Genomic DNA, 27,331 nt, shown 5'->3' with positions numbered 1-27,331 from the left:
GTATCTATGTTATAGGATGATATTTACAGTATCTCCTGTAGGAATTCAAGCCCCATGCTTACCACCATGTGCCCAGCACCTAGCAGTGGCTCTGACCATGCCCACCCAAACATTTGTTGAGTGATCAGAATATGATCGCTGAACCCTCTCCAGAGGCTTCTGGTATAACCTCCGTATCTCTCTGCCAACAATTACTCCATGAGTCAGGATCTGTGATTATGTTAATTGCACTTAATATTCACAAAATATTCTTTAATATTCACAAAAACCCCATGTAGAACATACTATTACCCTCATCTCACAGACCAGGAAACTGGAACTCAGCAAGGTTAAGCAATCCACCCTTGGTTCACACAGCTAGAATTGGTGTGAGGATTCAAACCCACTAAAAATTAAACTCAGAGCTCTGGTTCAACTTTATCAACATCAGATGGGCTGTGGCCTAAAGCTGTATGGCAGCTTGCCCTAAGACACTCAGCAAGTTAAAGGCAGGCAAGACAAGACTCTGGCACAGGGAGTAGACCGAGACCTCCAGGCCAAGGTCTTTCCCAAGCTGAGGAAATAGTGCTTTCATAAGGTAAGCCAGTTAGCTCTCTTCTGTGTGACTTAAGAATACAATTGTAAGTTAGAAGGCAGATGAAGGAACATCTAACTCTAGCTCATGTTTTAAAAACCAAATTCTCTGGAAGAATTTGAGAAACACTAGTCTCTGCCCTGTAGGTATTTGGAGAGGACTCTGAAGCTGTCTTAAATAACTGACAAATAAAGTTTACATATAGTTAACAAAGCATCCAATGCAGAAGCAGGTCTGAAGACAATTTACATTTATTTGTGGATGACTCTAACTATACATATTTCAAACACAGAAGTTAAAAGAGTCTGTCAGGTGAAGCCAGTTCTTGCAAAAGGTTAAAGATGGTCCATAAGGAAAACTTAACCATCATCTTCAAGCTGAGGCCCTGGTTCCGGGCAAACAGTTGATGAGTGGACCTGGTTCTTCTGGCCTGGGCAGAGACTTCCGAGGAACTATTCTTGGTTTTCATACTTGTGCTTGATGTGTTTCCACAGCTTCTGCATTTTGAAGACAAGAGCCACAAACTTTCAGTTTCACCTCTTAAATTTTACAACTACTCCCACTGCTCTGGTCTCTAAAACAAGCTTGAGAAAAACATGTACCAAATCCTGACAGCTGTGGTGGCTAAAGTGGAAGCAACACTAGACTTAAAACGCTTACTACTAACATTTATAAAATACTTTGATGCTCTCATCACACTGTGAAGTGGGAAGGGATGATCTTAGTTTTATAGAAAACTGAGATTGTGGGAACTGCTCCAAAGCACAAAACGATTAAGAAACAGAACCTAGAAGTTGTCTCAATTCCTCAACACTCCAATATGACTCAAGAGGTCCTAAGTGCATAGTCCCCAAATACTTTACAGTGAGTCATTTTTTTTATTTCCTCTTTTATATGATCCTTGGGGAAAGAATTACCTGGATTCTTGTCCTAAAAGCACAGACAATGGGTGGATTATGACAGCATACTTAGATGCCTTTCCCACTCAAGAGGAATATGGTCAATAATTTGTAAAACAGCCAGCTTTAGGAGAGATGGAATACTCTGATAGGGGCAGAAAGTTGTCCCAGTCACAGACAATAATAGCATTAGCAAACATAGCTGACAGAGTCTGCCCAGTCAGTCCTGCATTAAAAGCATTAGTGAACAGTGGAACAGGTCTATGGAACAAGATCTTCCCCCGTACAAGTCACAATCTAAAGCTATAGAGCATGCACAGTACCAAGCACATGTCATTAGTCCCCACCTTATGCTTCTACTTCCTCCCAAAGAAGGTAATGTTATTGAGTGGTACCACGTAGGCACTGTGGCATCTTGCCTGTAATCATATAATCCTTACAATAATTCCCTGAGATAGTTATCTTCCCTGAGATAATTATCTTTATTTCACAGATCAAAAAAAAGTTCAGCCGAGATTAAGAAACTTGTCCGACTTAATGCTAGAGATATTAAGTGACAAGGCCCTGTATCCCCGTGCAGGGACTGTGATTTCATAGTCCCCACTCTTAGCCATGATTAACAGCTAACTGCCTGCGTGGGAAACCTTGGGAAGTGAAAGTGCTGTCTGAAAAGGTCGGCCACGTTAAGATGTCCTCTTCACGACCCTCACCCTCTCAAATACTCTCCAAGGGGACGGATCGGGGTTCCAGCCCTCACTGCTAGAGTGGCTACTGCTAGGGTAGTCCTAGGAAATCCTTAGCTCTAACTAGGCTTTAGATTTCACTTCTGCAAATGGACAAGTGGGTATATGGGGGGCCCGAAGGAGGGGGCAGAAATACAGCCCCTGCGAAGTGGACTCTGTGATTTCACTTAACGTTTTGGGATTCACTCTACGGCAGATTCACTCTATGGCAGTATACAGACACCCAAGATTTAACCGGTCCCTCACAAAGGTAGACTGAGTCCCGCCCCGCCTCCACTCCCCGTCACCCCTCAGGCGGGCCCAAGGTCAGGGACGGCCCAGGCCCTCACCCCCTGGTTGATGTTTTCGTAGATCGCGTCTGCGCCTTGGTCGAAGGCGCGCTCGAAGAACAGGGCGCCCACAGCGATGGTGAGGGCGAAGGTGGAGGTCCTGCGGAATAGCAGGGAATACAGCCTCGCAGTAATCGCCGGGCCCGCCATGTTCGTCCAGTGCCGAATTCGCCCCTCCGCGCCTGCGTAGCGACGACCTTGCGCTCCAAACGTCCTCGAAGTGCGATACTTTGTGGGATTTGTAGTCCCACTGAATCTCAGTATTCCTTGTTTTGAATCACGAAAACAATAATGGCCTACCGTAGGTGAAAACGCTCACATGATTTAGACTAGGGCAGCCCAAATAGTTTGGTAAGATTTATTGCCCAAATGTTTTTCCTCAATCATTTATTGCTGGTTGACTCTTTTGAACTACAATACCCAGAAGCCCTCGCGCTTCTTCACCACTTCCCCCACCCGCGCCGTCTCCGCTTGATTTCCAATGGTTTCTGGGAATGATGGACTGACACCAGGAAAGAACTACGAATCCCAGCAAGCAGTGCGTGACGCGAGGGCGCAGGAGGAGGAGCTCGCAGCCGTCTGGTCCCGAGAAACCAGGTACCTTCTTTGGCGGAATGTCGAGGGGCAGCCCTTGTCTCCCTCCCCCTCGCGAAGTATTTGGGCTTTTCTGGCTAAGTACGATGGCCTCGTGGCGGGATAGGAAGTGAATAGAGGGGTGAGGGAGTCTGGGCGTCCGGTCCCTGACTCGTTTCTTCGCCGGTCTTAGTGCCAAATCCTGGCCGAGAGTTGGAGCCTTCCGCGAAAGCAAGAATCCTGGGTGCACAGCCCTCAGCCCCGACTCTAGGGGAGGAGAGGTCACCTGCCCTTGCTTTCTGTTCGTTACCCCGTCCTAACCCCACCCCCCCCACCCCCAGGGTTTCTCGTGGAGTACCCAGGCCCCAAAGACCTGAGGGCTCTCATTTCTTCTTGGGAATAGAAAGAGCAAAGGCTTTGGAGCACCGGGCCAGTCAATAATGTTTTCTGGGCGCCTGCTTTGGACTGTGTGTGCTGGGGACCCAACGGTGAACATGTCACTCTCACATGGATCGCTCATGTGATTCTGTGTGTGGGCAGATAGGGAGGTGCAGAAGCCACAAACTAGTAATGTTGAAGGGGAAGCCGGTGAAGGCACTAGTTCAGCTATTAGCTAGGGTGTCCAGGATGACACTCAACCAGAGCGCCGAAGAATGGTAGTGGGTCAAACAGGAAAATGTGGCAAAGGCCGCGAGGCTGTTGCAGTCCTGGGAAGTCTGAGGGAAAAGAGTGAAGTATGAAGAGCTTAGGTCAGCTCATATCTGGCTTTACAGTCCATGGTAAGGAGTCTAGTTTTTTTGACTCGTTTATCTAATTGCATTAGGATGCCTCTGAAGGGTTTTAAGGAGGGATGTGACATAATCTAATTTGTCCTAATGCCATCACTCAAACTACTCGAGAATAAACTGAAGAAGGGAAGTGATTGTGGTAGTTCAATTGAGGCAGGATGATAATTTTGATTAGGGCATGGATTAGAGTAGTGATCAGGTTTGGGATGTGTCTCGGGAGGTTGGACAGACAGAACAGGCTGACAAAGGTATGTAAGTGGTACAGAAAAGAGGATTCAAGATTTGACCTCAAGAACTTAAAACCAACAAGTTTGGGCAGCCCCTTAGACAAATAGGGATTTGGATCTGGAGTTTAGAGATGTCTGAGCTAGATAAAAAATTTATTGCCATAAGGTAGCATTGAAAACTAGGGACTGGATTCCAGGCCTGGACGGGCCTCTGACTTAAAAGTAATGTCTAATTAGGAGAATAGCAGGAAAAATGTGAACTGCTATACACTCTTGGTGAGTTATTGCTACAGCTGTTACTTACTGTTTGCAAGACATCCTATCCCCCAGTGGGCAGGAAGTTGTGAGACTCTTGGGAAGGAAAACTTCTGACAATAACTGACAGCAAATTGGGCTGATAAGTTCAGAGGTGGGATGGGTAAGGAAAACCGCAGGGAGTTAAGGTGTGCTTGCTTTTATTTTTGTCATTTTGGAGTAAAACATGATTTCTTTAACCTTAATTCAGCAATTATTATTCTAAACATAAAACTAGAAAAATGACTTCAGCTTATTCTTTGATTAATGTTTACACTCAAGTTGAATGAACTAAGTTCCTTTAAATATTCAGTACTATTTACAGCTTATTGCCTTCTCTTACACATTTAACACCACTTATAAACTTAATATGCTTGATTTTCTTTTTATAAAGTTTTATTTATTTATTCATACAGAGTTGGAGTACAGGCCAGAGGTGCAGGGGCGGTGAGAGGTGTCACCAGAGACAGAGTGGGGAGCAGAACTGGCAGATCAACAAAGTACACTGCTGAGGGGAGCAGCGGGCGGGTCAGGAGAGGTCTGCTGCACCATGTGGGTCACCTCCAGGGCAGGGATCGAACTCATGAAGTGGCTTTAGCTTCTTAGTGCTGTGCTTTCACCCGCTGCGCCACCAGGGAGCGCCCAGCTCACTGCTTTTAACAGACTTAATGAAATTCTTTTATGTCACTGGTCCTGAATCTGGGGAGCTTAAAAATAATAGACTCCATCGCTCACATAAAATTAGAATATGGGTGCACCCTTATTAGTAGTTTGCACAACACCCCAGGTGATTCTAATATGTAGCCAGTGTTTTCTGTCATTGCTAATCACTCAATGTAAAATAAGAAGTCTAATGATAATTACTAACATATATTTTTATCAATTACCTAACTATGTATTTTAACTTTTATATTTTAAATTGGAATTGCAAGGCTTTTCTGTCATATACTCAACATATCAAAATGTTTTCAATGTTACAGTTATTTTTGGGTTTTTTTTTTTTTTTAAGCTTTCTTTTATTTACTTAATGCATCTAGCTCCCTGGCAGGGATCATATTCATGCCTCAGTGGCTGGCAATAGCTAGATAGTGCTGAGACTTAAGGAGGACCCTCAATGTTATAGTTCCTTTTAAAGGTCACGTCTACACTGATTATTGCTAAACATAAGCCAGGAACATAAATATCATGAGTTTGATTTACTCATGCAATTCTAAATTTCCCTGGAGTGTGACAGGATAGTTAACATATAAAGAAAACAGTTTTAGCCTCTCTAAATAATTGTGCTTAGCATTCCAGTCAAGTTGGGGGCTAGTAAGCTGAATATAATTGTTCCAGTTTCTAACTGGGATATCCATGGGCGCTGTGTCTACCCAGACTGCTATTCCCTGGGGAAGCCTTTTCTCCATGTGTTTCCTTCTGACAAGTACTAACTAGGAGGGTGATATGCTCTATAATTAAAACGCACAATTCTAGCTAACCTACCTTCCTCACCCCACTTCCCAACCCAGAAAGACTTCATTTTTAATAAGCTCCCTTCTTGGGAGCCATGGAAAATTTTGAACAAGAGTCTTTTCTTAAGAAGGTTGGTCTGATGCTACCTGGGATGCGGTGAACTGAGGAGGCTGGGGGCAGGGGGGTGAGGAGAAGAAAATGGACTTGGAGAGTGGTGGTAACAAAAGGCCAGATGGTATTTGGAGCCCAGACTGGGGGTAGCAGAAGGGAAAGGCAGAGGTGGTTCTGAGTCTGGGTATCTGGTTTAGGAGCCTCCTTCAGACTATTTTTACCTTTCTTATTTGGAAACTCCAGCCTCCTGGGGCCCATAACTATCTGATGAGAGAAACTGTCTCCAGCCTGCAGCTCCCTGGAGCCGGCATTCAGGTTCAGCCAACCTTCACTGGGCCAGGTCTGCTTGGAATCAGGGCATGCCCTGTAAGCCTTCAGCCTGGGACTGAAGGAACTGTCTGCATCCCTTTTAACACCACCTATACCTAGCAGTGACCCTGGTCATGGAATCTTCCATGGCATTCTTCTGGGGGAGGAAATAGAATTTATTATTACAGCATTTTTCTTGGGGGAGGGGACATTTTTAAATTTTTAAAACAACTAATACTATATATAGAAACTTAGAAAAACACAAAATGAAAAAGAAAAAACCCATAGATGATCCTATTCAGGCATAACCGCAGTAAACGTTCTGTGTCTGCTGGCTTGGGGTGGGGGAACTTGTGTGAGTGCCTGTCTCCTTAAGAAAGTGGTATATTTTACATACTGGGTATCTGATTCAGTTATGATAATAAGCTGTTTTTCATTTAGCAATATGGAGTGAACATTTGTGTGAGGAAATAGCTTCCTTTGACTTGATTTTTTAATGGCTGTGCTTCGCTCTATTGAACAGATGTGGCTCATGCCCTGCTCTTGCTCTTTGCCAACTGTGGGCTCCTTCTGCCCACGATGGTTTTTTTTTTTTTTTTTTTTGGGTAAGACATTTAGATTTCAGTTTTAGGACAAGCAATGTTGCGGTGGCAATCTTGGTACCTAGGTCTTTGAGATCATCTCGGATCACTTCCTTAGAGGATTTCCCTGTTGGATGCAGGCCCCTGCCTTGGTGTCCCCTGGCACAGAGCTTATTACCTGGTCCGGTTACTGGAGGCTCCAGTCAGCCACCTCCAGCCAGCAATATTCAGTGCCCCTTCCTGTGGGAGCAGGAACTGCATTGGGGGCTGTGAACCCCAGTATGATGGAGGGGAAATGCTCAGCAAATGTTTGGCTGCTGAACAGATGACTAAAAAGGGAACTGAGAACTTTAGGGCTGTGTGTGTGAGGCTGTTTGGGTGGGCGCTTGTACTTCACTAAGGAGTGTTTGGGATGCATGGCACATTGTTCCTGTGGCCATAAGAGATTGTAAAAGTGATTTGATTTTTCCATTCGTTTATTCCACTGTATTTGATATCAATTGCTATATAACAAATGACCCCAAAACTTTGTGACTTAACACAAAGTCATGGTTTTCTGATGGTCAGGAATTTGGGGTGGCTTAGCTTGGTGGCTCAGGCCCAGTGTCTTATGAGGTTGCAGTCAAATGTCAGCCAGGGTTATCCTCATCTGAAGGCTTGACTGGGACTGGCAGGTGGGCTTCCAAGTTTGCTCATGGCTATTAGCAGAAGGTCTCAGTTCCTTGCCACTTGCGCCTCCCCAGAGGGCCGCTCATGATAAGGCAATCAGCTTCCCGCCAGAGAAAGGGAGCCAGTAGGCTGGAACCTGCAGTGCCTTTGGTAACCTGATAATGGAAGTGACATACCGACTGTCACCTCTGCGTTATTCTCATAGTCACACAGACTAATCCTGATAGGGAACGACATACCCTGCCAACACCAGGAGGTAAGAGCATGGGGAACCACCAAGGCTGGCAGCCACATCTCCACATGTGAGTTGAGCACCACTGGGATACCGGGCACTGCTCTCAGTACCTGGCATGTGCGATTTAGTCATACTAGTGATATTATAACATGGTATCATTGCCCTTGTTCTTCTAGAGAGGCTCAGAGCGTAAGTATTTGCCTAGTTTCACAGCCTGATGATGACAGTGGTAGATTCAGGCTTAGGTTGAGTGATTTGAGCAGGCTTTGGCTTGAGGGGCGTCCGTGTGATTTGGGGCAAGTGTTTGGCCTCTGTTCTTCAGCCCATTATCTGTTGCCCTAGGCTAGTATTTGTCCAGTTGTGTGGCCTGTGGGCTTTGCATTAGCGCTTCCTTAGATCCTGGCCCTGTCCTAAACCTGTCTGGTTGCTCTAAACCACCAGAGCATCCGAGAGACCCCGATACACCGGGCTTCTGTCGGGGAAGACATCTGATCTTCTTGGCCCTTCTGGTGCATTTGGGCCCTGAGAGGGCAGTCTGCAGTCAGCCCCACAGGGCAGTTCTCATGCCTTCTTCTCCAGACGGCAGGCGTGTGTGGCACCTGGACATGGCTGTGCTCCCAGTGGGTGTGCGGCGAAGTGCTGTCCTCTGGCCACAGCGTGCTGTTTACCTGAAATCTGGCAGTGCCATAATTGAAGAAATGACAGGTAAGCTTGAGGGCAGCCTGTGGTGAGCACTAGTCCTGGATAATTACGCTGCATCCCAGCCTCTGGCCACAGCCATGCTTATTTTAGCCTTGTGCCAAAGCTAACTCTGTGCCTGAGACGCACAGTGAAAGGAACTGAGAGTATCGGAGGCACACGCCTGCCAGTGACCGCCGCCAGTGTGGCAGAGGATGGGGGTGCATTCCAGGCCAGCAGGGCAAGCTTGGTTATGGGGCCTCAGGCATCAGGGGGAGAGTGCCCAGAGAGCGTGCGGGGGCCTTGGCACCACTGGCACGCAGCTGTCCTAGCTGTGGCAGATAAGAAGCACTTTATCCAAATGGACACCTTCGTGTTTATTCAGACGGTCTCTGGGATTAAATAAGGGAATGACAGCCACGTGTGCTATGAACACAGAAGGCTCAGATTTGAAGCTGTCTTGCTCTCCCCAGCCTTCTCCCCTCTCTTCCCTTCCCTCTTGTACCACCTGTGTCTCAGGTGGTAAACTTTCCTTTCCCTTGGGCCCAGAGCCCTGTCGTGGTGCCAGGGAGAGTCAGGTGTGGTGTCAGTCGGTGCAGTGGGACTCTGCTGGAAGCAGTTCCCCTGGGCGCGCCGGGGGTGGGGGTGGCAGGAGACCTGCTTTGGGGCCTTACTTGTGCCTTCTCACTCCATCCTCAACCTCCCAGGCCCAGCTTGTGAAGAAGGCCTGCTGGCAAAAAGGGAGCGCGTGGCTGTGGACAAAGCGGGCTGCTCCCTTGCTGTCCACAGGCAGCTGTGTGCGTGAAGCCCTGTTTGGGTACTGGGTGCAGCAGCTGGACCAAAGCCTGTGTTCTGGGGGAAGTAAATCTTCGTGAGCACGTGCACAGAGCTGTGGAACAGCAGGTTGGCAGGGGTCAAGGTGTCTGCAGCTGCCACTTTGGCTGCAATTTAAAATCAAGTGTTCCGGGTGTGAGCAAGGAGGGTGCCTCTGGGGTGGTAGTGAGACGGGAGCAACAGCCTTCCTTCTCTGAGCACTAACTATATGCCAGGCACCCTAACTGCGTAACTACTCACCTGCTAGCTTGGTGAGTCCTCCGCAGGGTCCCTGTTTTGTAGCTCTATCAGAGAAGTAACTCTCCAGAGGTCAGCCAGCTCATGAGTGGTAGAGCTGAGACTCCAACCCAGACCTGTGTGACCCAGACGGTTGTCTGCTGCTCCTTGGTCACGAGGAGCCACTTTGTCACCTGGCAAAGCACCAGAGCGCCAGCAGAAGCTGTTGTAACCGTGGACCTGGTCCCTGAGTGAGGGTGGGTGGCACCACCTGTATTCTCTGCCAGGGAGAAGGGCTGGATTGTTCTGTGTTCCGGACAGGGCCTTGCTCACATGCTGCTGAGCATGCCAGCCTCCGAGGACAAGGATGAATCACCGCAGAGAGGGCCAGCTTAGTCAGCACCCCACGCTGGTGTCTGAGCGCCGCCAGAGACGTCCCGCCGCCTCCCCCCCGCTCCTTGCTGACCTCCCGCTCAGGGCTGCCAAGTGCAGTGGCACAGGTTGTGCCTGGTGCAAGGACACCTGGCTGAGGGGTGAGTTGGAGTGAAGTACGCACTGCTTGCCAAGTTGTGAGTCTGGCGGCGTGCTGTACCTGTCTGGAGGATTCTGCAGCTGTGCTTTTGCCTCATCAGTGCCAAGGCACTGGAGCAGAAGCCCCTTGGGTCAGGAGCCCTAGAGGTTCACACAGGGGTGTTAAGTGGGCAGGTCACCTTGTGGGAGGCCAGCTCCATCCCTGCGTTGGGCCCTCTGCCTCTGTGGGGACCCGCCTGCAAAGTAGGCAGGAGGAGCAGACACCTGGAGCCAGCGTGCCGCCCTGACACCACGCCGGGCAATGGGGGCTCTGTGCAGAGCAGCCGCACAGGAAAGGGGTCTGGGCTCCCTGTGGGCCTGAGGGGCTGCTTCAGCTCTGCCCTGTGCCGTGTGCTTTGGGCAGCTCCCTTCCTTCACGTGTGGTACAGACTAGCTGACTTGAGCACCCACATCCTAGTTCTCGTTCTGAGCTTGGTTTTCTGACATACGGACTCTGTGGAGGCCAGTCATAATGATGGTGATGACAGCCAGCATGTCTGTGGGCTTCCTGTGGCTCTAAGTGAAGTATGTGTGTAGGCCTCTTATCCTAATGTCCATGGCAGGAAACCAAGACCAGGAGTTAACTGCTAGTCATCATATAGTTAGGAAGCAGTGGCACCTGGGTCTACCTGGACTGTCTGGAGAGGCCCTTAGCGATGTGCTGGTCCAGCTGCCTGTCTCCTGCTTCACACATATAGAAACAGGCCCAGAGAGTGCAAGTGACACCTGGAGGTCACCTGGCAGCGGTAGACTAGAACTCAGGTCCCATTGACCCACCCTGAACAACTGAACACGCCCCCAGATGAGGGGTGTGGGCAGGGAAGACGTGGGTGTGTGGCCCAGCGCCACGGCCCTCAAGTGAGGCTTTTTGCCCTCCATGGGTAATGTGTGTGTTTCACATTCTGTCTTTGTCTATCTCCCTCCCTCCCCCACGGCACACACGAAGCCCAGCACCCAGGGGACTCATCTTTTGGGTCAGAGCATTGCTAGGCAGTGTTGATTTCCTGGGGTGCCGATGAAGGCTTTCTTGCAGATGTTCTGCCCTTACTGGCTCTGAGCCTGGAGCACCTCTGCACATCTCAGTTTGTTCATCCCAAGTGGGCTTGTATACATACTCTTGTGGTGCTGGGAAAACTGTCATCAGTATCACTTGTTGGGAGGAATCTAGTTAAAGTGATCAGGAGGATGGTTTCTAGCAGCATCCTGCCTGGATTCTAAACCCAGTTGGGCTGCTTCCTGCAACATGACCTTGGCGAAATCATTTCACTTTGGGAACCTCTATGCCTCATCTGAAAAGATGTGGTAACTTCTACCTTACAAGATATCCTGGGTATTAAAAGAAATGATGAGTATAATTCATCCGGCCCAGTGCTGGCACCTAGTAGGTGCTCAGTAAATGAAATTCTAGGTAGCGTTTATTGAGTATGTGCACAGTGCTGGACATAGTCATCTGATAGCTGCCGCTCTCTTATTAATGACCCATTTGTATCAGCGAGCTCGTGTGCCTCTTCCCAGTCAGGCAGCCGACCAGACCCACCACCTCATGTGCCCGTAGTGCAAGTAGAGGCCTACGGAGGAGAAGTTTCTTGCCCAAGGTGACACTGAGCTGGCTTCTCAGTGCCCTGTGTGATTCTGTCCAGCTAAATCTGCTGCAGAGACACTGTTCCATCTCAGTCTCCCAGAGGGACACCTTTCCTTCTGCCCCTCCCCTCCTCATTGCTCTCCAGAGCCAGCAGCGCCTCAGAGCTTCAGGCTTGTGATGGCTTGGTTAAGCACTCGGCCGTTAAACGTTCATCTCTTACAATTTCAATCCAATTCCTATAAGTTTATTGGCAAGACGGGGTGTATTAGAGCTGCCAAATTTAATTTATCAAGTCCGTGTGTCTGGGATGCAGTTTCTCAGCAGTAATGGGAGAAGAGAGGTTTTATTCGTTTTCATTTTGAATGACTGTCTGTTCCTGATCCCATTACAGCCCTTGACTTAATGGCTGCTGTCCCTGTCTGCTGCAGGAATGGCATCAGCTTGCGTGGCTTCCTGGACTGGCCAGGAGCTCGTCTGTCTGCGTCTCTCCTAGGTGTCTTCTTCCCAAGATGCATCCCCCATCTGTCTGCCCTGTGCAGCAGGTCCCTGCTTTATCTTTATTTGCCAGATCTTGGGAGTCTGAGGCTTTTGCTGATAGCCTGCAATGCTACTTAGTGACCTCCGGGAAGTCACTTTCCCACTTCCTCGGGAAGCTGCTCTGAAATGAGGGTCACACTAGAGGGCCTGAATGGTGAGGGCTGGTTTAGGCTTAATGCAGGTCGCAGATGATGGCCCCAACACACCCCTGGTCTTAGGCATCAAACTAGGGGATCCACTTGCTGAGCATGAGAGTCATTGAATCACCACCTATCATGGGCTGCAGATCTCCTGGGTCAGGAGTGGCTGCTGCAGCCACTGTGATTGAGGGATCTTAAGACCCTGAAACGCATTTCTCTCTGTGGCTGGGGGATGGGGACACCTGTCATACAGGAGTTTGATTGCAATTCTACCTGAGGCTTCTGGTTTCTCTAAGCATTGGGCTGGCAGAAGGCAGGGTTTTAGGACACCTGGGTTTGCCTTCTGTTTGCCAGCTGTGTGACCTTGGGCAAGTCATTTCCTCTCTCTGAACCTCAGTTGTCCATAGGAGAATGAAAATTAATTCCTTTAGTCTACAAAGAATTAGCTGTATTCTCGGCACTGTGCCCCACTTTGGGTGCTGGGCTTTGGAAATAAGCAAAACAGGACTATCTCAGCCCACACTGATTTATATTCTTTTGCGGAGGGGGGGCACTGTAAACATGACAAATAGCTTATTATTTTGAAGGGTGATCAAAATGAAGCAGAGAATGGAGAAAGCTACAGGGAGGTTTCTGCCGTCTACACAAAGTGGTCCCACTAGATGACTGAGAAGGCAGCCTTTGCACAAAGATCGTGGGAGTCCAGTGCACAGAGTGGCGGCACTGTGTGTGAGGAGAGGCGTTCAGACAGGCACCGCAGGGCCGCCAGGAGGCGGGCGTGTGCTTGGCCTGTGTGAAGAGCAGAGGCCTGTGTGGCTGGCATTGAGAGAATAGAGGGGATCAGAGGTGGGGCTGGCGGGGTGGAGGGTGGCCAGGTTTGGATTCTCCAGCTTAGCTACACTGATGTATTTACTGGGAGCTTTGCAGAAATACTGATGCCTGGGCCTCAGTTAACTGGCCTAGACAGCTGTGGAATGATCCCTCTAGAATGAGGCGTCTTAGGCCATAAGCATCACCCCACGACCAGACTGTTCAGCCTGCTGTAAGGTGTAAATGAAGCGGTTCACTTAGTAGAAACTTCCTTACACTGCACAGGGCTGGTCTCAGTACTCGTGTTGGGGGGGGGGCGTTTCCTCCACCCTCTGACGGAGTGTTTTGTGGCTCCGCAGGCAGCGAGGCATCTGGGGTAGGTGTCATGGGGAAGCGTTACTTCTGCGACTACTGTGATCGCTCCTTCCAGGACAACCTCCATAACCGCAAGAAGCATTTGAATGGACTGCAGCACCTCAAAGCCAAGAAGGTCTGGTACGACATGTTCCGAGGTAGGTGTCTGCTGGCCAGGCTGGTAGAACTCGGCTCTCCCATCTGCTTGGCACACCAGGAAGCACAGTGGGCCAGCCACACTGGGCTCCAGGCTGGGCTCTCTGAAGAGTGAAAGGTCGGAGTCTGGGCCACAGGCCTGTAGGGGTAGATGGGTCCTCAGACCGGAAGGCTCCTTTCCCTAGGAATCTTGGCCAGGGCTCCTTTCTCCAGGTGACATTCCAGGCCCTGGAATGCTGTAGCCAGGAAGAGGGCCTATTGAGGAGGTGCTATTTGAGCCAACAGCTGAAAGACAGGGAAAAGCCAGCCATACCATTCTGTGCAAAGGACATTTGTGGCAGGCAGACAGGCGTGAGCATAGCATGGAGTACTGGGAGCCCAAGGGAGAGGGTGTGACAGGACACGGTGGGAGACGAGGATGGAGGGCAGACGCTGGAGAGAGCAGAGGGACCAGGTCGAGAGCGCCTTGGGAGGCTGCACTACAGAGACTGGTCAACCTAAAGGCAGAGGGCAGCCTTAGAAGGGCTTTAGGCAGCAGCCAGCATGGCCGGAGCTGAATCTGACTGTGGGGACTGACTGCCACGTGAGCAGTGGGGTGCAGCAACTGGCTGCTGCAGGACTGGCGGCTGGCTGAGTAATAGCTGCTTGCGGGAGGGGCTTCCAGGACAGGCTGGAGCCAGTGGCTAGGGGAGTGAGCTCAGGGTGCAAGCACCAGCACAGGGCATGGCACCTCGGAACCTCTCTGGAGGGAGCTGCTGCTGTGCCATGCTCGACAACAGCATCAGCAAACAAGATGCAGGAGGACGTGCCAGCCAGGAGCCTCTCCTAGGGAGAGGGAGGCTGGCAGTGGGGCAGAAGCAGGGTGTGGGCCAGGCTCCATGAGCTGGCGACAGGGCCTGGACCCAGGAAGGAAGGGGAAGGGAGGGCTGCATGCAAGGTGCCTCCCTGGTTTGCATCTGCTTTTCTCAGTATTTCTCGAAGGCTGTGGGTCTCAGCTCCAAGTTAGTGTCATCTGGAGACTTTAAATAAAAAACTGATTCCCTTTTCTATCCCCAGAGGCAGGTTTGGCATGGATTCTCTAGACATGGTATTTTTTTTTTTTTAGATTTTATTTCTGCATACAGAAATGGGGTACAGACCAGAGGTACAGGGGCGACCAGAGGATTCACCAGCAACAGAGTGGGGAGCAGAACAGGCAGATTGACGAATTACACTGCTGAGGGGAGCAGTGTTTGAGACAGGAGAGGTCTGCACGCCATGTGGGTCACCTCCTGGGCAGGGATCGAACTTGCTCTGAAGTGGCCACAGCTTGGCTTAGCTTGCTAGTGCAGCATTCCGATCTACTGCACCACCAGGGAGGGTCTGGGCATGGTATTTTTTTTTTTAAAGATTTATTTATTTATGCATACAGAGCTGGGGTACAGGCCAGAGGGGCAGGGGAGGTGAGAGGCTTCACCAGAGACAGAGTGGGGAGCAGAACAGGCAGATAGACGAAGTACACTGCTGAGGGGAGCCGCGGGTGGTTCAGGAGAGGTCTGCCGTGCCATGTGGGTCACCTCTGGGGCCAGGGATTGAACTCGCACCTAAGTGGCTGCCATTAGCTTGCAGTGCTGCGTCCTAACCCACTGTGCCACCAGGGAGGGCCCCAGGCATGATATTTTTAAAGCTCTCTCCCCATTTTATATGAAGAATCTAAGGCTTGGTGACAGACGGTGGCCAGGCCATTGAGCAGGCCGGGTGTGAGTGGGGGTAAAGAGGGGTTCAGTAGTGGAGGGGTCTCCTGGGTGTCTAGGAGGCCTCTGACTTTGGTGTCAGGCATAGAACTGGGCCTCAGGATCACCTTGGGATTTACTCGTAGTCCTTGATTCTCCAGCAAGAACGCTGGGTCTCTGGCCCAGGACTAATCAGCAGAGGGTTACAGAAAGGGAAAGAAAGTGGGCCATGGGCACCATTCCCAGAACTCCGCATTCCCAGAACTCTGCATTCCCAGAACTCTGCATTCCCAGAGTTCTCTCACAGCCCAGCTCTGTCCGGTGCTTGGAACTCTGTGAGGGAGGCTGGGTAGGCTGCGGATGTCCACTTTAGGTGGTGACTGAGATCTAGAGAAGTGGATCATCTCACTTGGAAGCCCCAAACTGACATAGGAACTCTTTCTGCTTCCTTAGAGGCTTCTCAGGCCCTAGTTCTTCTACATAGCCACGCGGCACAGACAGTCCCCAGCCTGAGCTAGTACTCAGTGCTGTTCTGCTCCCAGCTCCATGTCCCTGGTCAAGTCCATAGCCCTCAGGAGGGCTGATGGTCTGTCTACCACGGTCAGGAAGAGCTCAGGCCCTGACCTAGGTTGCCTGGATGTTAGTCCCAAGGCATCACTTAGAGCAGCATGGCCCTAATTTTGTCATGTGTAAAACAGCTATAGCAATAGTATCCACCTCCCACGATGCGAGGCTCATTAATCTCTTAAAAACTGTGGGACACTTGGGCCCTCCCTGGTGGCACAGCAGGTTGGCGTGCTGCACTGCGAAGCTAAGCCAAGTGGTGGCCACTTCAGTGCGAGTTTAATCCCCGCCCCAGAGCTGACCCACACAGCGCAGCAGACCTCTTCTGTCTTGCCCACTGCTCCCCTCAGCAGTATACTTCTTCAGTCTGCCTGTTCTGCTCCCCACTCTCTCTGGTGAATCCTCTCACAGCCTTGGCACCTCTGGCCTGTACCCCAGTTCTGAATGCATAAATAAATAAAAATCTTAAAAAAACAAAACTGTATGACGCTAAGGGTTTAGTAAGAACCTATGGGTTCACAAAGGATTGACCTCAGGCCCTTGATCCCATTCGTTCAGCCAGTGCTCTGAATACTGACTGTGTCTGGCTCAGACAGACGCTGAAGACATAAAAGTGAATAATACCAGGCCCCACTCCTAAGTGACCTTGCACCCAGCTACAACAGTATGTCCTGGGCAGAACCCCATGGCCTCATGCCCTACTGACCTCTCCCCCTGAGTCCAGCCATACCTGCTACTACAGGTACTGCTCCCCATGATGGCGAGCCCCCCCGGCTCTCCTCTCCACTCCCAGCCTGGCCTCCCACCTCGGGACTCACCTTGAGCATCCAGTATCTTGGATGCCTCCCTGATTCCTGCACTGGGCTAGGTCATTTGACTGTATGCTAGCTGTTTACTCCGTTTATACCTGCATGGATTAGTGCGACTGGCTGAAAGGAAGGACCAGGCCTGACTTCACTAAGTCCTCATCCTGGCATGGTGCCTGGCACACAGGACGTGCTCAGTAAATGTTTGTTAGATGAATGACCAAATGAATGAGCAAGTAGACGTGGGGCACCAGGGCAAATGTTCATTGTAAGAGATGAAGCAAGAAGGACCAATAGGGTCACGTGACGAGGAGCCTTGCCTGCCTGTAGAGGAGCACAGCGTTCTTTCTGCAGGGTCTGGGCTGGGGCGGGGCGTCTCACTTCAGAGTCACTGAGGCGCGCGCTCCCACAGATGAGTTAAGGAGAAAGTGGGCTCCACCAGCCCAGTCCTTTTAAAGGTTAGCCGGTGAGTCTCGTGTTCAGAAGTACCGGCCAGAGGCTGAGCAGCCCAGAACGCTTCTCATACTGAGCACACAGCCAGAGCCCTGTCTCAGACTCAAGCTCAGCCTTCCCCCACTCCCGCTAGCCTCAGCTGTCTTCCCCCAGGGCAGCTCCACATGCCCTCTGCAGCCCACCTTCCCGGGAGAAAGCTTGCAGGCTGATCTGACCAGTCCAGACAGATGGACCCCTCTGCATGCTGCTAGCGCCCCCCAACCCCCATGCTCTTCCAGGCCACCCTTGGAGTGAGTCCTGACCCCAGTAGCCTGGCCTCGGTCATGGGAGGTGTTAGGCGCTCACCCAGACACTGGGAGATCAGCAGCCACTTGGGAAAAGGGAGAGGCTTTAGACTCATACTTCAGGGTCAGACGTGGCACTTCCACTTCCTCGCTGCCCTTGAGCAGATCATTTCTCTTTCTGAACCTCCACTTTCCCACTGTGAAATGGGGTGTTAGCATTGTGCCATGGGCTTGTGAGTAGGAAATAAAATTAGAATTGCTCCCACTTGTTGAGCCCCCACTGTGAAGGTTCTCAGCCCTGTCACGCACTCAGGGTACGTGAGGCTGAGGCTGCTCCCTGCCTGAGGCTGACGTCATCATCTCTTTCCTGGCACTTCTGATGTGCCACAGGGTTGAGTACCGTCAACCTCCTCTGCCAAGTGTTTTATTAGCCTGTTAAATTTTCACAGCAGTCCAGGAATGGGAATTCTCCTCCCATTGTACAGATAGAGAAACTGAGACTTGGACAGGTGAAGCAGCTTGCCCATGGCCATGGAGTCCATGTGTACCCGGACTCCAAAGCCCAGAGGCTCTCCTTTACCCCAGCAGCCTCTGGAGAAAGCAGTGGATGAACAGGGCAAGTGTCCAGCCCAGGCCATGCCCTCCCCAGGGCAACGTCAGAGCCTCTGAGTCAGGGTTCCTTCCTCACACTTCTTACTCACCTGCACATTTCACTTATTGGTTCTTTACCAACAAACGTACACACTTAAACCATGAATATATAGTGAAAACAGATTGGGAAATTGAGGTTAAAGGTCATGTCCAGAAGGTTTGCCATGAAGTCCTGCACCTGATGTGAGGAGGGAGCGGACAGCAGTGATTGCAGCCTGGTAGCAGAGTAATGTTGGGGCTTACCAGTGGGTTCCCTAACCCCCAGGGACTTAAACTTTTAATTTTGAAGTAATTATAGATTCCCAGGAAGCAACATAGACAGTATCAGGATTGTGGCACCAGAATTAAAAAAAAAAAATCCCAGGTGATTCCATTGGTGGTCAAATTCAAGAACCTCTGACCTAAATCCTGGTTCTTGCCTTTAGCTGGGTCTGAGTGGAGCGGAAGGGGCTGAAGTCACCCTCCGCCCAGCATCCTCACCTGTGGCTGGCCCTCGCTCGCTCCGTGAAAGGGGAGCGCACAGCTGAGCCTAATGATAGGCGGTGCCGTGTGCAACTGAAGTCTGAACCTGGCCCCTCTCCTCTCGCAGATGCAGCTGCCATCTTGCTGGATGAGCAAAACAAGCGGCCCTGCAGAAAGTTTCTACTGACAGGTAAGGTGCTCCGTGCATTTTGAGTACCCCTGGGACCCGAATGCCCAGTGTGATCTGCTTTGGGCCTCTAGTGCCTCAGCCAGCTGGTCAGTTGGGTTCTTCCTAGGGGCTGTGGCTTAGGTCTTCCTAAGAGCCTGGTCCTCGGCTCTTTAGAGCCAGATTGTGATTTGTATCTGCTCACCCAAAGCAGGCAAGCACTAGGGGATTACAGTACATCCAGGAGACACTTGTAAGTCCAGGACACTGGTCAGCTACATCCAAGCTGCCCTGCACCTCCTCCCAGGAGGCAGGGCTGCAGCCATTACAGGTCTTACGATGCCGAGGTTCAGAATCAGAACCAAGGATGCTAGGTCAATTTGATTGCTTGATACGCAGCTAATGAACATAGTTGAGGGATATTTAAATCTTAGTAAATGAAGGAACCCAAGACAGATGAAAATAAGGGCAGGGTAAGGAAAATAAGACAAAGCCAGAATGATCTGTCTCCTCCCTGCGTGCCTTGATGCCCTGCGTACTCTGAGTTTGACCCTGAGCTTCCTAGGAGCCAAGGCAAAGAGGAAAACCATGAAAATTAACACGTTATGTAAGTAGCACTGAAGAAAGGTACTGCTGTTGGCCCAGGGAAGGTGCTTGAAAGGCCACTCCCTGAGGACCTGCTGCTGCTCGGGGTGGAACCTGCCTGCAGACCAGGGCAGCCCAGACTTTGCTTTGTGAATAAGATACTGGCAGTTATGCTGATTTAGAACACCTCAGTCTCCTGTTATTTTGAGACACATTTTAGCTTCCTTAGTTGGAATTCAGAAAGCCTCCTTGACTTTGGCACCCCCCAGATGAAGCTCTGTGGGAATCAGTTCAGCTGCTCCGGTGAGCAGGACAGCAGGTAGGGCGCCAGGCAGAAGGTAGGGCATGTGCAGTGGCCCAGCCTAGAGAGGAAGCACAGCCCTTTCAGAGGCTCATATGCTGGTTGTTGGGGTTGGGAACTAGGGGCTGGGGGTTAGCGTTTGGGGACAAGAGAAAGCTGAGCAGGCTTGTCAGCCCACTCTGGAAAGGCTTCGGAGGCATTGATCCCTGCCAAGCAAGGGTTGGGCAGGGCGAGACAGACCAGGCTGCTCTGGCTGCTCCTGTAAGCAGAGCCAGAGAGAATTGAGTGTTCCTGCAGGGTTGGGATGCTACTTCTTCGGCCCTCAAACTCCATGACCCCTCATCTTGGTGCCTCGCAGCCCAAAGTGGGAGCCCTTTCTGAGCAGTGAGTAATTCGGTCTTCCTGTTGCAGGCCAGTGTGACTTTGGCTCCAACTGCAGATTTTCCCACATGTCCGAGCGAGACCTACAGGAGCTGAGCATCCAGGTGGAAGGTATGTTTGGGGGGGGGGGTCTGGTGTGGGGAGTGTGTGGGTTGCTGGGGAGAGTCCAGGGCCTGAGGTTGGTGAAGCTCAGACCTGGGCCTCCTCAGCCCCCCTGGCTTGTGGCCACCATGTAGGGTAGGCGGGGGCTGCCTAGAGTGATGGGGTGATGTCAGGAGTTGCCTCCACACCGCCCAGGTGTGGAGAAGGAGCAGGGGAGCTCCCCTCTGTCCCCTGCTGGGTTTAGAGTGACATGTATGGCTTCCTGCCCGGAGCCCTGAGAGTTCACTGCAGCTCCACATGGCCCTGATGCTGGCCTGGCATCCCGCCTTACAACAAGCCCCTCTTAGCACCTGGTGGATCCCCTATACCATGGGGACTAGGTGATGAGGAAAGCACCTCTCTGCCCTCAGGAGTCCTACCACTTGGTGATTCCAGGAAAGAGCAAGTTTAGCTTCCCCTGGAAATTGACCTGTCTGACTTTGAGAAATCCACTTCTCACTTCTCTAATTAGAGACCAGAAAAGCTCCGGCTCAGACGGTCTCAGCAGACTTCCTCATGCAGCCTGGCATTGAACTGACGGGGAAATTGAGGCTAGTGCTCAGGCTCAGTACTGAGGGCCTCGGTGAGTCCCCAGCAAGTTAGAAATCAGTTCTGTGTCTCCCAGGGGCTGCTCACTCTCCCTCTGCCTGGGCAGCGAGTGTCTGTAGCAGCCTGGCCTTTGCGCTCATCCCCGATGGGCCTTGCTCCCCTCTGACTGCTGAGCCCCTCAGAGCAAGGCTCTGCCCTGAGGAACTGGTGGCAGTGGCAGGCCTGGCACAAACACAGGGTTTCCAGGAGCTGCCCCAGGGTGGAAATGAGGCCCCATGGGCCAGGCCAGCAAGTGCTGGCAGCAGCTGTATTTCTGCTTCCTTATCGGCCTTGGGTCCTCGGGGAACAGTTGGCCCATGATGGGGACAGCACAGACCAGGGCCCTGGAGGTGATGTCTGGTGGGGCAGCAGAACCACACCTAGGCTCCCAGCCGGCAGCTTGAAAGTCCCAACTCTGCCACAGAGCTATGACCTTGACACATAGTTTAACTCTGGGAGGAAATAGCTGACCTATCAAATGAAATTGCTTGGGAAGATGACATGAGATGATGCTGGTACAGTGCCAGCTCAGGGCCCAAAGTACACTTTGGCCCACGTCTGACCCCAGGTCCTATCCCCAGACTCCCAGAGACTCTGACCCCGTCACACTCCCACATCCAGCTTGTTTGAATTCCATCTACTGCTTTGTTCTAACTCACTGGGCAAAGGTTTTCCTAGCTCATTTAATGAGAAGAAAAACCAGGAAAGCTGAGGTTCCTTTTCCTGCCCTAGGTCAAGAGATCTTAGCTCTGCCCCCACGCCGCCTCCCTGGCCCTAAGTTTGGCCCATGCCTCTGAGGTCCCCCGAGCCAGGCCCTCCACACACTATCCTGCTCACTCCAGAAGCCTGGGAGACAGCCAGTGTTCCATTTTCATTTGAGTAGCAAGAGTGAGACCCAAAGAAGCAGATGCAGGGATAGTCCAGAGGCCTGTGACACCCTCTTCTGGAAGGTTCTGCTATCCTGTGAGAAGGCAGGGTGGAGGGGGGTGAACATCTCCTCACTTGTCTGTCTCCTCCCCACAGAGGAGAGACGGGCTAGGGAGTGGCCACTGGAGCTTGCCGAGCACCCCGAGGGCCCCCTGGAGGACTGGCTGGAGAAGAGAGCCGAGCGCCTAAGTGCAGCCCCCAGCAGCAGGTACAGGCCCCCGGTGCCCTCCTTTCCAGCCCCTGGAAACAAGGCCCCAGCTGCCTGCCCTGACCCGAAGCTGAGCAATCTCCCCAGGTCCAATAGCCTGTGATACACAGAGCCCCCCACATAGCTTCCCAATGGAGGGACCATGTTGGGGACTCCGGGGTCCCTAAGGTGGCCCGAGATTGAGGGCTATGATCTGAAGGTACCTGTTCCTCGATTTCATCACCTTTCCTCGGTGGCTTCTTCCTTATTGGGGACTCTGTGCTGGCTGAAGGGGTGGCTGAGCTGACTTGACTTTGCAAAACCAAGTTCATTGCCAGAGAAGAGGCCTGACTGGTGACTGAGCCCCAAGGCGCCAGCCAGTAGGCATGGAGAGCTGACCTGCAACAGGGAGCAGTGAAGCTCACCAGTTTTTGTTCCCCCACCTTAGAAATATGACTCAGCTATTAGAGTGGGGCACCTTTCCTCCTGGTCCTATCTGGTGTTTATGGTTTTGGTCATGTGGGCAGCGCTCTGGGACTGGCTATCACCCAGGACCTATATTCTGCACCCAGGCTCCTTCAGCCTTGTGCCCAGGGCTGGACTGTTTGTAGGCTACCCAGAGATCTCTGGGGCTTCCCACTCCCTACTGCACCCCAGCAGAGTCCTTAGAGGGCCCAGCTGCACTCCACACTCATTGGCCCCTTCCCCTCGAGGCTCACCCTTCTGTGCTGATTTGGGGTTCACTGGAGTGAGAGCCACATGCCTGGGCACCTCTGGCTTGTGACAGGGGCTCAGGGACACCCTGTAGCCAGACTGGAGTGAATACTTGGGGGCACCCTGAAGTCCCTGTCTGGGCACAGACAGACATGTCCCACCCAGCACCCTCAAAGCAAGGTATCCATGACAACAAGGCTTCGAGGACTGAGGAAAGAAGTGGGAAGATGGAGGCTGAATGGTGGGCCCAGCATTTCTGGTAGAGGTAGTGACTGATGCTAAGCTGGTATTTGGATCCCAAGTGTGCCTGGCACTCGGACCTGGCCATTTAGGGAGATGGCATCCCCTCTTTGTATCCAAGGAGTCTCAGCAGCTCTGTGAGGTGTGACCGCTGGTGACACACCTGCTCCCCTGCGCAGCACCCAGCTGCTCTTGAGAGAGAGCCAGGCCCCTCTCCAAGCCTAGACCTGATGTTCACGTCTCCAAGCACCTCTCCGGCCGGAGGTCAGAAGTGGCAGTAGAATTGAGCCTGAAACTGGAGCCCCTGGGTTTTTGTTCCCCAGGCCCCTGACCCAAGCTGGCCTCTTCTGCGGGAGTTGCTTTCCCAGCAACCACTGGTTTCCTGCGCCTGCTCTGCCTCCTGAGGGCCCAGAGCCAAAGTGAATCACTCTCGGAGAAAAGGAGGTCTGTCGGCCTCGAGGAAAGGGATGATTAGTAGGGAGCCGCTTATTACTGCTTTTGCATTGCTCCGTGGTCCTCCTCTGCCTCTCCCCCGCGGGCTGGTCTTGCGAGCAGTGACAGCAGGACAGCTCTTTTTCTGGCCTCTGCCCCGCAGCTGCAGCCCTGGCCTGCCAGGGCCTGGGCTCAAGCCCTGGGCTGCCTTACTCAGTTCTGCGTTCCCACCTCAAGGCAGCCCTATGAAAGACCTTAACCCCCCACTTCCCGATGGCCACTGCCCGTCTGCACCTCCCTTTCGTCCTCCACTCAACCCCAACCAGCTTCTGAAACAGGCGCTGGCCAGTTCTGCCCCTGCTTCACCTTCCCTGCCACCTCAGCGGCGCCTGCCTCCACGGCCCTGCCGGGGGACTCCCGCTGCCTCTGCAGCCTGTGGCGGTCACCTTCTCACCTGTTCCATCTGTCTCAGTGTCAGTCCTCTTGGACGCCTGGCAGCTTCTTCGGTGCGGCGGGCGTTTCTGCTTCGGGGGCACCATGTGCATGCTGCTTCTCTGCCTAGAACTGCCTGCTCATCTTCTTGCCTGGCAAAGTCAGACTCATTCTTCAAGCTTTGGCTAAGACAGCTCCTTCCCCGTCCCTCCTGGGCTCTCCCTCACAGCCTTGCTGTCATTTGGCCTGGCATGGGCATGTTGACTGCTTGAAACAGCGTCAGGGGGAGCAGTGCCCCTGTTCTGGGGGCCAATTCCCTGAGGGTTAGTGCCTTGGGCCCCATGTGGGAACTGATCTAGGGGGACCTTGAGTGGCCTCTCTTTCTCTCTCCATATGTTTCTTGCCCTTTACCCCCCGCCTCCCAGTACAGGAGCCTGACAGCTGCTGCCTAGCCCACTACAGCCGCTGAGACCCAGGCAGAGCCCATGAGGTGAGCAGTGAGCCTCAGCCCGGCACACTGTGCCACCCCCAGAGACTGACCTGAGGGATCTGCCACGAGCAGACAGCTGTGGGAGGGAGAGGCTGGCCTCAGACACAAGCTAATCCCCTGGCCGGGCCACGCTGGTCCCCGCTCTGCCATTGTTGGCTCTTCAGATTGTGGCTTTATCCCTCTTAATCTCCCCCTTTGCACCCCTCTCTGGGCCAGCGCTACTGTTCCAGCCCAGGCGGCTCCCTGGGACTTTACCCTCTGATCAGGCCCAGGCTGCGCCTGTCCTCAGCACGCCGTGCCACGCGTGTGCACCCATGTCCAGGTTCTCTGTGCCCAGCTGGAAAGGGGCTTGCAAGGGCTCAGGGGCCTGTGTGCCTAGAGTCTAGGGAATGTGTCTGTGAACGCAAGAGGAGGCCTTTCTTGGCAAGAACCCTCAGGCCACTTCGGGGCACTGAGCTGGCCCTGGACCCCAGAGCTGGGTCCCAGGTGCTGAGGGATCGCCCCATTCTCTCGAGGCTCAAGGGAAGGGGCTCACCAGGATCATCCCTAGGGGAGACTTGCAGTTCCCCAGCCCTGTGGGAAGCCAAGGCTTGGCTAACAGCTGGGGCTCTCCCTTGCAGCAACTGTGGAGCCTCCCCCACTTCTACCCTTCTCTGCGGCTGGTGGAGTTTATGAAATCTCCCCAGTGCCATAAATCATGCCGAGAGCCACTTCCTGCACTTTCCAGCCGGCAGCAGGCAGCTGAGCAGGGGATTTCCCTGTCCTCTCACAGCGGGAGGCCCCAGAGGCTGCCTAGGGCTGCCCAAAGTTCTCAGATGGGTTCTGTGCCATGGGTCAGCACCCAAAAGGGGCCTCTCACCCACCCCGCACCACCACCTCAGAAGCCGGAGGTCTCTCCACACTCCTCATGGAGGGCCCTGGTCTTTCCCTGTCTGGAGAGGACTGACCACTGGGCCCCTAGGCCTGCTGGGAGGTGCCAGGGTGTGACAGGGAGGGGCATGTGTAGGTTACATCCAGCCTCTCACCCCCTGTTGTCACACCCCTTGTCACTCCGCTCTGTGACTGACTGCACATCAGTTGCCTCGTCAGTGAAATGGGGCTCACTGAGAATTCTTGAAGCCTCAAGAACAGGCCATGGCAGTAAGGGCGCTCAGTGTTGCTGCCTGTCTTTCCGCAAACATTCACGGTGGCCTCCCTGCACCAGGCCTAGCTGTGAGCACTCGGGGATACAGTTGGGCCCCACCCTTCCCTTCCTTTCTGGGTTCCACCTCCTGCGAGCTCTGGTTCCACAGGGGAGGCAAGCAAGCTCCAGGTGGGTTCCACCACTCTACAGCCTGGAAAGGGTGCTGCAGGCCTGGAGCAGCAGCGTCGGGCAGCGTCGGGGTACCAAGTTCAGAAGCGTGGGAATTGGAGCAGTTGGTGGGGGGAGATTGTTCTGCACCCCACTGGCTGTCTTAAGCCAGGACTGCCCCAGGCTGGGCTTTTCACAGGCCCTGGGTTCCGAGGAGGGCTCCAGGAACAGCCGACCTTACGGGGGGAGGAGAGTGCGTAGCATGAGAAATGAGGCTTTAAAGACGTTTAGATAATATTTTTTTCTGATTTCAAAGGCTTGCGTGCTAGTAAAACTTTTGAGAAGTATAAAGAGGTAAAAAACCACCCATAATTGCGCCACTCGGATAGAACCACTGTTAACATGTTGCTGTGTCGTCCAAGCTTTTTTATGCATTTATATATGTTATAGATCTTTCAACAAAAATAGTATCATGCTATATACATTATTGTATAAGCTGCTTTTTCTCCCTACTCACACAGTACGTCATGACGGCTTTCCTTGTCAGTGCATGTAAGTCTGCCTTATTTCTTACGCAGGCTGCATAGCATTCTTTGCTGTGGACGTGCATCTGTGTTGAATCGATCCCCCAGAGGTGGACACTTAGGTTGTTTCCATTTTTTGCAGTTCGGTTCCTACCCACACCCCACTGTTTCATTGAACGGTTCCTAGAGGGGGTTGCTGGCTCACAGGGTCTGCATGAGTTTTGAGGCTCTGGCTTCCAGGAAGGTTGTGCAGGCAACTACCCTGCCCGCAGCCAGAGCAGTGGGGAGGTGAGCGGGGTGCCCTGCCCTGGGCCTGCGTGGGCTTCCCTCTTACCCTCTGCCCTTCTCCTTTTTTCTAGGGCTGAACCTATCAGAGCGTCCATCTTCCAGTACCCTGTGGGCTGGCCGCCAGTCCAGGAGCTGCCTCCCTCCCTGAGGGCACCCCCACCCGGGGGGTGGCCCCTGCAGCCCAGCGTTCAGTGGGGCTGAGCCCCTCGTCGGCCCTACCCCTGGCCCAACCTGGTCAGCTAACTTCACTCACAGTACCGATGAGGACTCGACCGAGAGGCCAAATCCCCCTCGCACTCTGCCCTGTGGAGCCCCTGAAACTGTCAGCCTGAATCGGGGCCCAGGAGTCCCCTGATCAGGTGCTGGCCTGGTCCCAGCTTCCTATCAGACAATTTTCCCTTCTTCTCTGTCCTTCCCTTATGGGACGTCTTGAGAAGATGAGTGAGAAAACTTCCTGTCAGGTGTTTGATAAAGAAAGTCTGTCACCACAGTGGTCTGGCTGTACCACCCTCTCCCTGGGGCCTCAGCTCCATGCTCAGAGGACCTGCAGGGCTGGAGTAGAATGAGGTCCTCTGTGGGTTGACCTGAAGCCCTTCTTCCTGGAGGGGCTGGCTGAAAAGTAGCTCCAGATCTGGCAGAGGGGCTCAGTTTGCCATTCCAGACCCCCACTGCCCATCTGAGCTGGTGTGAGGGCACAACTGGGTCAGGACGGAGCTGGGCCTCCAGCTTGGAGGGCGGAGGAGAGCGCCAGGGAGGACGAGTGCTGGGCCTGGAGAGGGGCCTGGCTGAGCTTCCTGGCACTGTAGCCATGGGCGGCACCAGCCCCTTGCCTTGGGGGTGGCACTGAGGCCCTCCCAAGGCTATGCCTAGAGGGGACCCCTGGCTGATGGGGAGATCACACAGGCTGCTGAGGTGATTCGGAACCTCCAGGCCCCACCTCACCTTCCACCCCAAGTCATTCTAGACTGTGCTAGGGTGGTAAAGGGTGATGTGGCCTTTGGGCCTCTGGTGGGGAAGGCAAGAGGGCGGGGAGGGTTCTTGGGTCACTCAG

General features: G+C 52.7%; 2 protein-coding genes across 2 annotated transcripts; one reads left to right on the top strand and one right to left on the bottom strand.

The window, feature by feature from the left end:
- Window positions 1-807: 807 nt before the first annotated feature.
- Window positions 808-2,740, bottom strand: LOC101621523 (cytochrome b-c1 complex subunit 9). Its single transcript, XM_012730818.1, has 2 exons — window positions 2,546-2,740; window positions 808-1,071 (listed from the first exon to the last, which is right to left on the bottom strand). The coding sequence occupies exons 1-2, from the start codon at window positions 2,693-2,695 to the stop codon at window positions 1,027-1,029; spliced, it is 195 nt and encodes a 64-aa protein (XP_012586272.1). The 5' UTR covers window positions 2,696-2,740; the 3' UTR covers window positions 808-1,026.
- A 361-nt stretch (window positions 2,741-3,101) lies between these two features.
- ZMAT5 (zinc finger, matrin-type 5) lies at window positions 3,102-27,241 on the top strand. Its single transcript, XM_004690890.2, has 6 exons — window positions 3,102-3,142; window positions 13,511-13,663; window positions 18,721-18,783; window positions 20,057-20,137; window positions 21,779-21,890; window positions 26,352-27,241. Exons 2-6 carry the CDS (start codon window positions 13,537-13,539, stop codon window positions 26,479-26,481), a joined length of 513 nt encoding a protein of 170 aa, XP_004690947.1. The 5' UTR covers window positions 3,102-3,142; window positions 13,511-13,536; the 3' UTR covers window positions 26,482-27,241.
- Window positions 27,242-27,331: the final 90 nt, after the last annotated feature.

The sequence above is a fragment of the Condylura cristata genome, unplaced genomic scaffold (assembly GCF_000260355.1).
Source record: "Condylura cristata isolate star-nosed mole 26May11 unplaced genomic scaffold, ConCri1.0 scaffold00029, whole genome shotgun sequence".
In the NCBI taxonomy this organism is placed as follows: Eukaryota; Metazoa; Chordata; class Mammalia; order Eulipotyphla; family Talpidae; genus Condylura; species Condylura cristata.
This window is presented reverse-complemented; position numbering and strand designations above follow the sequence as displayed.